The sequence below is a fragment of the Urocitellus parryii genome, chromosome 9 (genome assembly GCF_045843805.1).
Source record: "Urocitellus parryii isolate mUroPar1 chromosome 9, mUroPar1.hap1, whole genome shotgun sequence".
Taxonomy (NCBI): domain Eukaryota; kingdom Metazoa; phylum Chordata; class Mammalia; order Rodentia; family Sciuridae; genus Urocitellus; species Urocitellus parryii.
In genome coordinates, this window is record NC_135539.1 from 6,370,681 (window position 1) to 6,387,354 (window position 16,674).

The 16,674-nt window shown below is 41.7% G+C and overlaps 1 protein-coding gene across 1 annotated transcript; it reads right to left on the minus strand.

Annotated features, from left to right (window-relative positions):
- Positions 1 to 3,892: 3,892 nt before the first annotated feature.
- Znf75a (zinc finger protein 75A) lies at positions 3,893 to 14,720 on the minus strand. Its single transcript, XM_077803058.1, has 7 exons — positions 14,542 to 14,720; positions 12,363 to 12,878; positions 11,136 to 11,331; positions 10,137 to 10,228; positions 9,216 to 9,342; positions 7,381 to 7,491; positions 3,893 to 7,182 (listed from the first exon to the last, which is right to left on the minus strand). The coding sequence occupies exons 2-7, from the start codon at positions 12,768 to 12,770 to the stop codon at positions 6,500 to 6,502; spliced, it is 1,617 nt and encodes a 538-aa protein (XP_077659184.1). The 5' UTR covers positions 12,771 to 12,878; positions 14,542 to 14,720; the 3' UTR covers positions 3,893 to 6,499.
- Positions 14,721 to 16,674: the final 1,954 nt, after the last annotated feature.

The window sequence follows — 16,674 nt, forward strand, 5'->3', positions numbered from 1 at the left end:
TGTACAGATTCTTGTACAATTTTGAATTAATAAAGTGAAACTTTCCCACTTTCCCCCAGTTGCTTCATGAACAACAAGGAAATAGTTTAGGAAATAATGTCACCACGTGAAATAGGAATTGGTGTAAGTGGTTTAGCATTGTGAAGGGCACCAAAACTACCTTTGGAATAGACTATCTGAATAGGCCTTTATCTATTAAAGAAACTGGATCAGTAATTAATAATCTTCCAAAACACAACATTTAGATCAGCAAATATACCAATTCTCTACAATCTCTTCCAGAAGACAGAAGCAGAGGGAATGGCTCCTAAAGCCTGTTCCACATGCATGGACAAGAATTGGCATTCTTCCTAGGGCTCTCATAGTCAAAGGAACTTGCTATATCTGAACTGTGAACCAGGAAACCTCAATTTCTTTCTGCACCTTCTCTGATGCATTTTAAGGCAACCACTTTCTGCCACTTGCCTGCCTTACATAAGTGATCTTTCAAATGGGATGAATGATCCCTACTCTTTTGTCCCTCCCGGGGATGGTAGATGAGATCCTAAAAGCAAACTTTGAATTTGAAAGATACCAAGGTGGACAGTTTTGTGAAAGTGAGGTGCCACTTTGCAATCCTGTTTTCAAACTACTCTTTGCTATGGCAAGTGTTAGAGGGTATTCAAGACTGTACTTGTTAAAACACCTGGATTTTCCACTAGGTACAGAAGATGCTAAACAGAACTGTTTGTTTCGATCTTGGAGGAGTAAATCCTGGGTAGGCCCTTGCAAGAGAGAAGTCTGGAGGAGGATGTGCAGCTTGTAGCTCTACTCCATCAGCAATATTTAGCTAGGGAATCTGAACCTGAAGCTTCCACTTTTCTAATAGTCTAGAGGATGCCTGTGTCATGGACTGAATCATGGACTAGAATCTTGGCTGCTGAAGATATTTCAGTATAGTCCCCATAGCATTGCCCAGTGGAGGATTCATTTGCACATTAAGGAAACCTATGCATAAAGCATGCTTGGTAGATGCTTCAAACAGTGGCCCATCCTTGCTCCCCAGTGAACCTACACAAAAAACTATACAAGTAACAAGTGTAGAAAGATTCAGTAACAAAAATATGGCTTTATACTTATGTATCAGCTTTCCATTACTATAATACCTGAGATGATCAAGATTTATTTTGGCTAATTTGAGATTCCAGTCCATGATTACTTGGCCATTACTTTTGGGTATGTGGCAAGGAAGCAAAGCTGCTTACATTGTGGTCAGGGAGTGCTGGGCCCCTCCCCTGACTCAGGCAATGGCAAGGCCCTACTGAGGTGGATGGCACAAGGCGTCCATCCTCTGGAGGAGCGCAGTATGTTTCTGGGAATGGGCTGATTTGTTTTTGTATTCCTTTAATAAGTATAGTTGCGATTTCTCATATGACCATTAAGTATGAAGGAAAAATCATGACTTTCCTAATTAATGCAACTACTTCTTTTTTTTTTTTTTTTAGAATTTTTAATATTTATTTTTTTTTTAGTTCTCGGTGGACACAACATCTTTGTTTGTATGTGGTGCTGAGGATCGAACCCGGGCCGCACGCATGCCAGGCGAGCGCGCTACCGCTTGAGCCACATCCCCAGCCCCGCAACTACTTCTAAAGCATAGATCTGTTTGCTCTAAATGCAATGATTCAGCTGTGGAGTGTAAATTGTTAATGTCTAATGAAAAACTCCCTGTATTCCTGTCAAGGAAGTTTTTGAGAAATTAAATTAAAATCTAGAGTAGAAAAATTAATGTTAAGAAGATAGATTAGTGCTTAGTACTGAGCAACTTGTTCTTGTTCCTGTGCACAATGGTTTGTGCTCTTACTTTTGTTTGATTAAAAGTAATAACAAATCAACCACTTGCTGTAACCATGGCACCGGTTCCAGTCAGTAAGTCAAGAAAGAATAGTCAAGGTATAGGCCAATAGTTTGGGACATTTGTAACTATTATTAAAAGTTAACTAAGCAGAAACAGCTCAAAACAAAACGCGAACTGAAAGTACAAATGCTTGCTTATGCATAAGCCAAGATACATTCTTCTATTCTAATTGTAGCTACCTAATATTTTGTTTCTTTGAATAATGATTCCTGTTTTGTAACCACAAAGTACTGTAAGCCTGCCAAAATGAAAAGTATATATGATTAACTTCACAAGTAAAGATTGGGATCAACACCTTCACTTTGGTGTCTGTGTTGTTTCTCCACCCCCCTTTCGCAGACTCCTCACCATCCGTTCGTCTCCTGAGACCCCCTGTTGGAGCTGGTCTCCGACAAGGGAGCAAAAAAAAAAAAAGAGGAAGGAAATGGAGTCCTATCCTCATCAAGGGCATTCCCCCAATAACCTAAACACCTCCCATTAAGCTCCACCTCTTAAAGCTTCCACTATTTTCCAATAGCACCAATCTGGGGACCAAGCCTTTAACACATGCACCTTTGGGGGATATTTCAGATCCACACTACAACAATTTGGGTGTAGCTCTACTGGGAAGAACACTAGAAAATCTTCTAGGAAAATCTTCAAGCGTGGGAAAAACTTCAAGGCTTCCCACTTCAGGTTGCTTCAGAAACTATACAGGGAACCCAGCCCAAAGCTGATAGAAACCCTAGGAGTTTTCATTTTGAGGTTTGATCTAAGTCCTCCTGCCCTTCCTTTGTAGTTACAAGATACAAAGTTCTCAAGATGAGCTCAAGTTTTTGGACAAAGTCTGCTCAATGGCAAGAACTCTACATCTGGGCTGATTCTAGCAACTGGCCACTTAGACTAGCAGGGGAAGATGAAGGCAGTCTAGACTAAGAAATGACACAGTTCTCAGAAACAACTTTGTTAATACTGCTATCTGAACAAATGAAAATAATGCACCATTCTGGTTTGTGCTGGAAATCATCTGGCTGCTTTTGAAGGACATATTCATTAGAACTTTAGGCTAAAGCTACAGTTGTCTCTCATATTTCATATTTGAACAAAGATTCACAAAACCTTTCTTCCAAATTCTACCCCAAATTTCAAGCCTAAGACAATGTGAGACACTGTGTTGATCACTACAGTCTAAGCCAGGACTTTCCCACTGGCAGCCTCTCACTGGAGAACTGCAACTGTCCTGATTTCCTGCTCAAGTTTCTCCCCAACTGTCATCTCTTAGCTCAGAGCAGCCACTTTCCTCTCTACACCAGTCTGAGAAAATGTGCTTTGCCCTATATCTCTTCTGTTTTCTAAGGTATACAACTGACAATAAGTATAACAGAGGCAGTTTCCAAATTATACTATTCCATCAAGAATGGAAGGTGGCTGGGGATGTGGCTCAAGCGGTAGCGTACTCACCTGGCATGAGCGGGGCACTGGGTTCGATCCTCAGCACCACATAAAAATAAAGATGTTGTGTCCACCAAAAACTAAAAAATAAATATTTAAAAAAAAATCTCTCTAAAAAAAAGGAAGGTAACCCCTACTCCCTCCCCAACCCAAACATCAATAGACACACTACCTACAGGTGAGGGCCAGGGGAGGAGTGGGGGACAGGAAGACAAACAATGAGGAAAACAGAATAAAGCTAGAGAGGAAGGAAGGGTTGCCTTGTCCACTTGAACCATTAATTTCCCCTTGATATCACTGTCTCAGACAGCAATTTCTTTCTTCCCTATAACCTACAGTCTTGAGTGCCTAATTGTTTCAACTGGAATTGCATTAGCTGCCAAGCATATAAGAGAACCTAGATCTTTAAAGGACCAAAGTCAGGTGAAATGAAAAGGGAAATTTTCTTGATTTCTACAAGTGTACCCACCAAGCAATTGCTTAAACAGGCTAGGTTATGCTGCAGAAACACACGGCACCAGTATGTCCATTCTTTAACATGAAATTTATTTTTCATTCCCACAAAGTACATTACAGGTCTGGGGGCTTCAGAAAACCTGACCTCTAAGCTGGGACTCAATATTCCTGATGACTTTGATTTTGTGGCTCTACTCTACTCATATATGTGTTTCCATGATTAAGGCAGGAAAGGAGAGTACTAGAGTCTTGCACAGAAAACAAATGTGTCAGCCCAGAAGTGAGGCTTCTGCCCATGACCCACTGACCAAATCTCTCATGATCCTACCTTACTGCAAGAAACAAGAAAGCTAAACCATTCTTTTTACCTCCTTTCTCCTAAATTCACTGGAATACAATCTCCATGAAAGTATGTGTTCTTTCCTTTGCTGTCTCTTCAGAGTCTAGGACAGCGTCCAGAACACAATAGAGCTGAGTGACTGCAGTATCTGTAAGAAATACATGTATGTCCTGAGACAATGGTCCAAGTCCCAAGGGTCTAAGGCTGAAAGACTAGGCAGACCACAGCCTCAGAGCTGGCTGTGCTTAGAAAATAAACTTGGTGCAACTGACCTCAGAGATAAAACAGAATCGCTGCCAAGAGCTCCTGACCAATAGCTCAGGTGGTTCTCAGGATGTACACAATAAAACACTAAAGCCAAGAATCAAGTCATCTTAGCCTAATAACTGTAAGTGCTCAATTTCTGAATGGAATTGCCACAAATGCCATTTGCCTCCTTAATGTAGCTGGCCAGTCCAACTTACCACTGGGAAGCAAGGGAAAGGGAAAGAACATATACTCACCATGTTTCTATGGGCAAGACCTTGTTTTAGGTGCTGTACTTTCATCAATCCATCTAATCCCCAAACAACCCTGAATTGAATGATATCTCTATTTTAGAGAGAAAATGGAGACAAGAGTGTTTCACAAACCAACCAAGAAACATAAGTGTTTTACAAGCTAGAATTCAATATAACACATTATTCAGGCTGGCTGTGTGGGGATAACGTAATAAGTTGGTCCTACTAATCCTGCCTTCATATATGATAGATGATGCTATGTGATAGTCCACAGACCCTCTAGCAATGAGTTCTTAAGCCTGTGTATGTGTGTTTGGGGGAGAGGTACTGGGGATTGAACCCAGGTCCTTATCTATGCCAGATAAGCACTCTAACACTGAGCTACATCCACAGCCCTTTTTAAATTTTGAGACAGCACCTCCCTATTGCCCAGGCTGGCCTGGAACTTGTGATCTTCCTGCCTTGGCCTCCCAAGAAGCTGGGATTACAGGTATGAACCATACTGGCCCTCCATCTCTTTGAGTCTCAACTTCTCATTTAAGAGAGACTTGGAAGAGATAATTTCTTAATCTCTTTCTTGACATACCTAAAAGCCATACCAGGAACAAACCTGAGTTACTGTTTTGTCAGTTTTAAGAAAATCCATAGGCTATGCAGACTGACAGCAATCCATCAAATTTATCACCTATACTGTGCTGGAAAGAACAGACAGGTGGACCCTGCTTAAGAACTTTCAGTGTAAGACATAACAACACGGATGTAGATCTACCTATACTTGCCCAACACCGATCATCAGTTACCAAACTTTCCTTTTAGGAACCCAAACTCCTGCCGAATACATGTTCAAATAGCACACACACATTCCAGTTCTCATACAAACATTAACTCTTTTGTTCTTAAGAAACAAAAGCCAAATTAAGAAGTAAACAAAAACTGTAAGAAGTTGATCCTAAACTTTCTTTCATCCTTGGACAAGTGCTAACTTTTATGACTGCTTTATCCTGACATCTTGAGGTAAGGAAACAGTCTAGTTTTATCACAGAAAATCCTTACATCTAATATATATTTATGGCTACAAATTCCAACCCGTTTTCATATGCTCTCAATAAAGATGTTTTCCATTTTTCAAACACCACCAATGAGAGGCATAAATAGTGCATTATTAGTCCACCTGGCAGATTCCCTAGTGGTGAAGTAAATATTGTTTTATCACAGTAAAATTTGTGCTAACAGGAAGGATTCAAGAGCTTAAGTTGCTAAAATGTTCAAGAAACTCCAATGATGTCCACTCTAGTGAACAGTGTCTAATGACAAGAGAAAGGAAAAAAATCTAATTTAGCTCCTGGAAAAAACTTTCCATTCAAATTAATTTCTGCACCACAAGATCATTGAAAATGTTAAGCCTGTTACCCTGAAGACAATGGTTTGCAATTAAATATAGATAAATGTTCAGTTTTTCATCTTGGAAGACTATAATGTTTCTACAAATGTTTACAAATGTTTCTACTATGTTGAAGTGACTGGAGAGATCAATGCAAAACCATCTGTATTTACTTCTGTCATCACAGAGAACTACTAACTGGCTGCATCTGCTATCTAAAGCTGAAATTGCTATTTTCCATGTACAATCCCAAAAGAGCCCTTTCCCTTATCCAGATGCTCTTAGAACATCTCTTATGCTAAGGAATCCCCTGACAGTTAAAAGTAGAACTACTAATGTATCCACGGCTGGGTCAATCTTTCTATGAATCATGATATATATACCAAATTTTCTGATTAGGAAAAATTCTTCATGCTTCATGATTTTGCATTTTTTCAGTGTCAAACTCCATTTGGTGAATTTCTTCAGAATAAGAACACTGGACAAGCTTCCCTTCATTGGTGGAGTTTCTGGTGTCTAAGAAGGCTTGACCGTCTGCTGAAGTTTCTCTTGCATATACCACAGGTATAAGGCTGTTCACCTGTGTGGGTTCTCCTGTGTTTAATGAGGTGGGAGTTCTGACTGAATTTTTTCCCACATTCGTGACATGTAAAGGGCTTCTCTCCTGTGTGAGTTCTTTGGTGTGTGTGAAGGTTTGTATTTTGACTGAAGCTTTTCCCACACCATGAACACTTATATGGTTTTATTCCTTGATGTGTTGTTAAGTGCTTATTAAGATCTGAACTCCATCTAAACCTCTTATCACACTGTTGACACTTATAAGGCTTCTCTTCTGTGTGAATTCTTTGGTGCTTAATAAGGTCAGAGCTAACTCTGAAGTTTTTCCCACATTCCTGGCATCTAAAAGGCTTTTCTCCTGTACGGTCTTTCTTGTGAAGGTCCATAAGTTTTAGCAGCTCTTGTTTCCATGTTGAAAGTTTCTTTCTTTTCTTCACTGGAAAATCTCGGTGCCATTTCCCTACTCTGTGGGTATCACCATGATTTTCTTTGCCCATTGTTTTCTGGGGAACTTTCACTTTGGCCTTTTTTGATACTGTATCTCTTGGTGCTTGAATTTCCAAGTCAGAAAGAGATACAGGCTGATGATTTTCAGTGTCCTTTTTTTGTTTTAACCCTGCTGGAATAAACATAAGAATAAGCCATCTGTGTCCTAGAACAACAGAACCACAAGGAAGGAAAAATTCAATGGTGATTTATTAAAACAAACAAAATGAACATGGGTTAAAAAAAATCAGACCAGCAGAACCTTAGAATGTTAAGTCCATGTAAAGGATCACATCAAGGTACATGTCTCCTCCTCCCATGGTATATTTACCTGTAGGAGACTCTCTGGGATAGTCTTTGAACTCTGAGGATCCTTGAACCCATGGCTCTTCCCCTTGCTCTAGACGGGAGATCACTCTGGGTTTGGGAAGCACAAATAATGCTGTAAAATGGGAAAAATGAGGTCAAAGACTTCAACTTCACAATGAACTGATCTACTAATTTCAGACTACTCAGGAAGACAGAAGGACAATTCTACACTTTGTTACCCCAGATCTAGTATCATGTTTACACTATATCATACTGCATTCATGGATGGATGTGCAAGCAGAGGCTAAGAAATAAACCCCAAGGTAGATCAATGAAAAGGATATAGGGAATAGAAACCCAGTGTACATTTTCCCTCTTCTGTTACCAAGAATACACTCTGTTCAACCAAAAGGGAACCAAATTCCAGAGGTTACAAGAAATACAGGCTGGTCTTAATAACTCCTTAAGAAAATTCATACTGGATAAGACCATGTATAGTGGAGCCAATATGAAAGTCTGTAAGGTTAGTATCATATCCACAAGTAACTGCTGTCATGCTTATAGCTGTTTTTTTAGATTTACTTATTTAGCACCAGGCCATGGATGAGGATGGATTTCTACCCCTCTTATAGTTCACAGTTCTACATTCAGGTAGAAGAAATGGACCAAGAGCACTTGGTAGACCTTTTCTAAATAGTTTGGCCAGTATGAGAACTATATATCATTCATTCTTTCAATAAATATTTATTGGAACTGTGGATTTAACTCCAGGGTATAGCATGTGCTTTGCAAGCACAAGGTCCTGGGTTCAATCCCCAGTACCAAAAATAAGTTAATATCTTGTTTTTATTTATTTATTTATTGAGTGGATATGATGCTCTATGGGCTGGAGCTATAGTGGTAAAGAAGCTCAATGTCCTGATTTTAGAAAGCTTATATTCTACTAGTAAAGCAAGTGAGTAAATAAAACAAGCCAAAAAATGTCAAGAAGCAATAAATGTTTTGAAGAACACTGAAGACATTACAAAACAGTCTTATGATTCTACTCTGGGAAGCATTCTTTGACAAAGTATTGCTTGAGCAGAAACATAAAAGTTGAGAATTTTACAACATGGTAGAAAAGTGTGCCAAGCAGAGGAGAAAGGGAAGCAGAAATGAGTATGCAAAATCAAGAAACAACAGGAAAACCAATGTGGCTAAAGAGGATTAAGCAAAGGAATTTGTGGCAGGAGGCAAGGCCAGATCATGGAGAATCTGAGTGCTCTGATAAGGATAATGAGCTTATTTTGAATTTTAAGAAATCACTGCATAATTCTGAAGCAATAAAATGTTATAATCCAAAGAAATTCTTAAAAGATCACTCTGGTCACTGTGTGATAAACAGATAGTGGGAGGGCAAGAGTAGAGGCAAGGCAACAGAGTTAGAAAGCTATCTGGTTCGAGATGATGCTGCCTTAGATGAGGATGCTAACAGAGTTCAAGAGGTTGAGTCATAGGTGAAGTCAGTACATAATAAAGTGGAGCTAAGACAACTTGCTTATGGGTTACTAATGGGATATGATGGCAAAATTAAAGGATAACTATTTGGGGTTTTTTTTTTTTTTTTTGCTTGAACCATCTAGATAATCCTTTGCCAAGATGGGAAAGATGTGTAAGAGCAGATTTGGGATAAAAGAAAGGAAATGGATCAAGAATTCTATGCATGATAAGAAATTTGCATGTACATTTGGGAAAAGCTCCCACATGTAAGGGACACACCTTCTCCCTCCCGACACCATCTAGTTGAGAACCAACCAGCTATTGAGAAATCTCACGGGATTTCATTCTTAGTAAGCCAAGAATGAGTCAGGTCTTTACCTAGCGAGATGACAGTCTCATAGTTTTCCTGCATTACATCATTGTAGAGAGCCTTCTGAGTGGGATCCAATAACTCCCATTCTTCCTGGGAAAAATACATGGCTACTTCTTCAAATGTCAACAAGCTCTAAGGAAAATAATGGACTTAGTTTAGTACTTACATTACTACAGAAGCAGCCCAAACACCTAGATAAGAACTGTACGGTAGGCCAGGCTATGAAGGAATTAACAGTACATGATTACAGTTATGTGCCACATAAGAACGTTTTGGTCAATAGGCCACACATATGAAGGTCATTCTGTAACATTATAATGAAGCTAGAAATTTTCTATTGCTTAATGACATCATGGAACAATGCCTTTCTTATGTGTTTGCAGTGATTCTGGTATAAATAAACCTTCTGGGCTACTAGTTGTACAAAAGTATAGCACACAGTAATGTATAGTACATATTACTTAAAAACACATTTATTTTTTAAGTTATTGATTTATGTATTTACCATATTTTTAATTGTTAGGCGTATACTCCTGGTATACTGGGAAAAAAAAAGTTTACTAGAAAACAGTATCCCAATGTGGTGATAGCAGCAGCTTCATACATCTTGTACTTACCATGTCTCTTGACTGCATCAACAGGTCTCACTGAATAAGTGACTTACATGATCTAGGGATGTGTAAGCACCATTTATGATGTTTGCACAATGACAGAGTTGTTTAATGACACATTTCTTAGAAAGTATCCCCATCATCATGCAACACCTGACTGCATTATAAAAAGAAGGGGCCAGAAATGGGTGAAAGGATTGGCAAACAGCCTAAGAGGTACCCCAAGTGACAAAGACTGGATCTAACATACTTGGATAGTATGAATAATGGATAGCAGGAAAAGGCAACTATAAACAGCTAAAAACCAAAGCTCACCTGGGATTCAGACAAGACAAGATCAGGTGCCAATGTCCAGTCTTTGGTATTTTTCTGTTCAGAAAAGGCTAGACTCTGCTGAGCAGGTACATCTGTGGGTGGAAAAAGAGCCAGAGGAAATTTCTCTTGTCTATAAACCTCTTGAGTTCATTTCTGAAATACAGATCCTCTTTACAAGTGCTGTAGTGACAGAGTGGCTTCTCATAAATAAAAACCAAGTACCTACCAAATTCTTAGAACTAGTTCCTCAGTTGACTGTTAACTTAGTCATGAGAAATTAATAAAATCCCTTTTCATTTTCCGTTCATGCATAAATTGTTCTGAGTTAGGCAATAATTAAAAATATTTCAAAATGAGCACTCAGGGACTCCTGTATACAAGAAATGAACTTGTCTTTTATTATTTTTTTCCTGGTGCACAATTGTCTTCACATTCTGCCACTAACAGCCCATTTGCTTTTGCTTAAAGCACCCCCCCCCTTTTGGTACCAGGTATTGAACTCAGGGGTACTTGACCACTGAGCCACATTCCGACCCTTTTTTGATTTTATTTGGAGACAGGGTCTCACTGAGCTGCTTAGTGCCTGGCTCTTTGCTGAGGCTGGCTTTGAACTCACAATCCTCCTGTCTCAGCCTCCCAAGCTGTGGATTACAGTTGTGTGCCACTGTGCCCAGAGGCTAAAAGTCCATTTCTGATTGTAATTCTTTTTGAATTTTATGAATGAGTGGCCCCAAACCTTCCTGCTTTGTTTCTTTTCCTTCTCTCCACTTTTCTAAGGAATGGAGTTCATGGTGTTATTGCCAGGGTTTTGTGGTTTGAATGTTTCTACACCCCAGGCCAAGCCCCACCTTTGCCACTGTCTGAAGGGACATCATAACTGCTAATCAAGACTGCTTTCACAGATCAACAGAACTGGGTACCCAAAATATGACCACAACATTTTGGCTTAACAAATTACTATCACATTTCTCAGAAAGAAATTATCATGAAATTCCTTACCACTCTCAAATACAGACTCCGTTTCTTTACAAATACTCCTGCTCAGATGTTCTTGTATACCCTGGTATGTATTCCAAAGTTCTTCATCCTGAGACTTGCCTTCTGATTGAGACTCTGCTGGCTTCACCTTTAAGCCTGGGGCCTCTGCTGTTTCTCCCAAAAGTACTGGCTCCTTTCCCAGCTCATGGATTTCAACCTAGAAATAATCCCCATCCTTGTTACTGCAGAACTTCTTTTGGTTGGGAAGTGGAACAGAAGGTGCAACAAATGTATACTCCAAACTATAAGCTTGAAACAAAACAGCAACCTTTGCATACAAATCTACCTCAGGCCACTACCAAGGTTGGGCACTGAACCTATTCTTATACTGACTTGGTCTGGCTTTTTCCTTTGCCTTAGATCCTTTCCTGGGTGATTTCCTATCTTCTCATTTTCTCTAAAAACTAAGGAATTAAATAATAAAAGTTTTCCTGTCAACCACATTTACCCCATAATTAGGGGAGGTTTTCATAGGGAAAGTGAATAAATTAAAGAAAATGAGAGAGGAAGAACGGCTCCTACACCCAGATGATTGATACCAAAAGTCCTGCCCTGTAAACTTCCCTAGTAGGTCTAAGGTCAGCAGGTGTTTGGCACCTGACAAGGGTATACCCTTTTTTCTCACTCACCAGCAAAGCCAAGAACAAGCCACAAAGGAAGGGTAATGGAGACCCTTAAGGTAGGGAAGCAACTATCCCTCAATGTCTTTCTTCTTGTAGCTACTCTGTTGGGATTTTCCTTCTTTCCAAATTTTTGCTTCCCTCTTCTCTATTTTCTTCTCTTTGCAGTTTCCCCTAGTTGTTTGAATTCCTCCTTTATTATCCTTGCTCTCCTTTGGTCTCTAGGCATCCTCCCTATTTTGGATCTACCCTCACTCACCTTATTGGCTTTTATTTGTTTCTAAGAATTCAGGTTCTGTCTCCTCAGGCAAGATCACCCCATTAATCATGGCTCCAAAAAAGAGCAAAATTCAATTTTTTCTGTAAAGTCAAGGAAATCCCTGCTGTGATCTATGGAACTAGTGGACTTTTCCTTTCCTGAGTGCTTATGATTTCAAGTCCCAACGTAAATGCCTTAAAAACACAATACAGTAGAACTAATTCATCATTTCTCAATTAACTTCCTCCATCCCTATTATATCCACCCTCATCCTATTTCACTATACATGTTAGAAATCTTCCTTCTCACCCCATTCCTCCTTTGACCAGATTCCCTTTGTAAGTGTTCCACCAAGTCAACGGCCTCCTCAACGCTCTGTGGATGGTGTTTCTGCATCCAGGCCTGCATCTCCCTGGGCAGAATGGTCAGGAACTGCTCTAGCACCAGCAATTCCAAGATTTCCTCCTTTGAGTGAATCTCTGGTCTTAACCACAGACGGCATAATTCCTGAAGCTGGCTGACAGCTTCACGGGGTCCAGCTCTTTTGGGATAATGGAAGTTCCGGAAATGCCAGCAAGAACTCTTGGGATCCAGACTGTCTGTCTGTGCAGATTTCTTACTTTGATTGGAGCTCTGTGTCACAGGCTCCTTAGTCTCCCACAGAGTTTTGATCTGAGGGTCCAAATGCTCAACCACCTTCAGATCTACCATCATCATTCTGCCCTAGCACCAGTTTTGCTCCTGTGTTTGGCACCCTGCTGGTGCCACCTTTGATAAATTAGGCCCGTCTGCTCTGGTATAAAAATCAATGTAAGTATCTTCTTCCTACAGATGTTGAGGGCAGAAAAAAAGTATATGTCAATAAGAAAGTCACACAAACCTTAATACTTGCTATTTATTGAGGAAAATGGACAGAAAAGGTCCTATCTTACCTTCCCTTTAAAAATCAGTAGCCAGGTCCTTCTCTCCTTTTCTATTACTCAAAGCACAACCCAGCTCAGAGAAGATAAATGTCAAATAACACTGCTGCATTTTTTTTTTTTATTAACAACTCAGGAAAGGTCAGTAGTTGAGAAAATTGGCATCTACTGGTTTAGGATTATCCTAAGGACAATTGGTGTGCTTCCTAGCTCATGTTTCTTACAAGTGAAGAATAAGAGAAAATCAGATTAGGAGAGATTGAGTTCCTCTTAAATTTTAACAGGTCAACCCAATCTGTCTTTAGTAAGGGGGTATAACTTCTAATGACCTTCATTTATTTGTGAAGATAGAAGTCTTCACTTCATGGAACAGTTGATAGTGCCCTTTCCATTGTAGGATGATGGCAGGAGAGCTTAAGAGAAGGAAACCAAAATAAAAGGAAAATAATTAAGGGGAAAGGTAGCCATATTCTTCTCCAAAAGCATTTCCCAACTAATCAACTAAATGCTCATTATTATTTTTTGCAAGACATACACAGGACGCTATGCAAATGACTTAAATGAATTTTTAACCTAGAAACCCCCCTCCACAGCTGGCTTTTATTTACAAATTATCCAGTTTTTGAAAAAGAGCAGACGTGATGGCACATGCCCATATTCCCACAAGTAGAGGCAAGAGGATTGTAAGTTTGAAGCCAGCCTTAGCAACTTACTGAGACCCTGTCTCAAAATAAATAAGAGCTGGGATGTAGCTCAATGGTAGAGCACCCCTGGGTTCAATCCCCAATGTTGGGAAAAGGTAATAATGGCAGCTACACCCAAAAAAAAAAACCCAACATGGCGCGTGAGAAGCTTCTCTTCCTGCCTCTGCCTTTCCTGCCGGCGCCAATTTCAAATCTCGCTGACAGTAAACCTTAGCCCCAATAAGAACTAATTTCGTGGGCTCCAGAACTGACATCTGGAAGAACTTACCAATAAACGAGTGACCCGTCATTTACCTAAGCCCTGCCATCTCTCCTTAGATCTATATAAGCCCATAGCCTTTTGTAATAAAGTGGAACTCTCCCATGGAAGTGTCTTTCGTGGAGGAATTCTTTCACCCAAAACTTAAAAAAAAAAAAAGAGAGAGAGAGCGAGAAGGGGAGTTGGTGATGGGGGGGTGACCCTCTGCGACTCATTTCTTCGAGGGTTATTTAGATCTCTAGGGGAGGCTAAGAAAAGCTCTGCCGAAATGCCACAGGCATTCAAAGAAAAGCCCCCAGTGAAGCATGCTACCTAGCCGTCCCCGCTGCGGAGCCCGGGGCTCGTCCTCCTTTGGCCTGGGCAAAAACGGCTGCTGGAGGTGCCGCCAGCCCTCCCGCGCCCCAGCGGGAAGCCTTCCGGATTCAGCGGCACACGCCCCAGCTAGCCCCGCTGAGGCCCGCTCCCACGCAAAGGACGCCAGGAAAGCCTTCAGAGCCGGGCGGTGGCCACGCCCGGGCCGTACCCGCCGCAGGCTCTGGCCGCCCGGGCCGGATGCCGCCACCTACAGAACACCCGTCTTCTCGGGATGGCAGCTCCTCGGTTACCTCGCTCGGCTCCGCTTCCAGCTGCCCCAGGCTCAAGCGAGCCACCTCCGCCCTACGGATCGCGGCGCTCCGCCCGCCCCGATGCAGGCGCGCAGGCGGCCGAAAGCCGCGCACACCCGCCAGGCCTTCGTAGGAGAAGACGCCCACCCGCAGCGTCTCGGTTGTGGTCCCTGAGCCACGCGCGGCGGGAAGCGGAAATGACGTGTAGCCACTCCCCTCCCTCGCGTTGATGTGCCCCACGGCCGCGCGCCCGCGCTCACGGCGCTCGGGAAGGGCGGCTGCCTGCCCCGTGGCACGGGGAACTGTCGACGCTTCCGAACCGACAGGGTCCCGAGCCCTCAGGGCCCGCCCTCGCCGCCCTGCCTGGCACGCATGCCCCGGCCGTCGCTGAGGGCTCCTGGAGAGCAGGCAGTTCCTGCAGGTAGGACCGGGCGCGCCCCACGTGTCTGCAAGGCTTTCTGGAAGGGCCGCGCGGCGCCTGCCCCGCGGCTGGGGGCGCCGTTTGCTCGTGAGGCAGGTAGCTCCGGCTCCGCGGGCCTCCGGGCTCTGCCGCTCCCCACAGCTTGCCTCCCCGCAGGGCTCCGGGCCTTTGGTCTGGTCCTGGCAGTGCCGGAGCTCGGCACGAGACAGAATCGCGCCGGAGGTTCCCCAGCGTTCGCAGTGTCAGCCTGTGCCAGTCAGAGGTTGCCTGCTCGGTGAACTGTGTGCAGCCGGCGCTGGAGTCCGCGAGAAACCCGGAGGGCCGAAGCAACTTCAGCAACATCACTAGTGAGAACTCCAAGGAGGTGAAAGTTGATTTGGGGTTGGGGGAAATTATAAAAGGCCTTGAGGAATTTTGCCCACAGCAGAGTGGGGACACTTGTACAGAAAAGTTCAAGAGGAGGCTTGAAAGCTGAAAAAGTTAGAATAAAACATGGGAAGTACATTTTCACAGAGTCAGGCTATGTTTAGAGGGAGAGTTTCAGAAGTAGTTTGTTGTGTTTTTTTAAAGACTTATATGGATCTTATTGCATTTGAGAAAATCAATAACAGAGCTCCAGTTGGAGGGTTTTTGATGGCACATCTTTCTAGGGCAGTTCAACCAGAGGTAAGTTTAAAGTCAGAATGAAGACAGGGGCCATTATACTACTTCTGTTTGGGAACAGCATGTTATTATAATCATCTGAGGCAGAGATCTTGAAAAAAAAATACACACACATACACACCCACACATACACATATATATATTTAGTTGTAGATGAAAACAATATTTTATTTATTTGCTTTTATGTGGTGCTAAGGATCAAACCCAGTGCCTCACATGTGTGAGGCAAGTGCTCTACCACTGAGCTGTAACCCCAGTCCCAGATCTTGAACCTTTTTAAATGAGATTAAACATAGTAATGAGCATTAGCCTCAATCATTTGGATATGTATCAAAGAAGATTCATTTCCTTAGATCTTAATCAGGTTGAGAATTAATTCTTTAAAAAGTAAGTATGGTTCTCAGCCTTTCATAACTAGTAGTAACTTAGCATTGAGAATCTCATCACCTCGCCTAATGCCGAACATATAACTAGAACTTTATTAAGTTGAATAACGGAAACTTATGCCAGCAGTGCCCTTATATCTCATTAGTTGGTTAAAGGGAGAAGAAGGGGGAAAGAGAAACTGTGGAGAGAAGGAGGAAACAAAGCAAAATGATGAATAGGCAAATGAGGGCCACTGATGCTTTTCACTGTGTGAAGTTTGGTGCCACAGTTGCTTACCCTTCCTGTTGAGCCCATAAAAGTTCCCTGGCTCTTGATGCATCTCTCCCTGCTTGTGCACTCTTTTAGAAGTGATGAATGTACAGCTAGGAAACAACAAAATACAATGAGTTAATTTGGGGATATCTGCAACTGCCATAGCGGACAGTGTTTTTTCTGGGTAATTGACTAGAGATAATGGTGCTACTATTGGCTAACAAATAATATATTTTTTTATCATTTATAATAGTTACCACTTAGTAGTTGCTTGATTTTAGCCTGTCATTGGCTCTACCATCTAAATATATTCTTTCATGATTTTCTTAGTGTTCTGTAACTCAAGAGTTGGCATTTCTAGCAACAAATGTTTGAGGAAGACTTGCTCTGACTCTTCTGGGTTTTTAGAT

Excerpts from the sequence above, each read along its gene's own strand:
- Znf75a (XM_077803058.1), bottom strand. The coding sequence starts at position 12,770 with ATGATGATGGTAGATCTGAAGGTGGTTGAGCATTTGGACCCTCAGATC. Across the intron at positions 11,332-12,362 it reads CTGGTCAAAGGAGGAATGGG|GTTGAAATCCATGAGCTGGG; the intron begins GTGAGAAGGAAG and ends GATTATTTCTAG. Across the intron at positions 7,492-9,215 it reads TGAGACTGTCATCTCGCTAG|CATTATTTGTGCTTCCCAAA; the intron begins GTAAAGACCTGA and ends CCCATTTTACAG.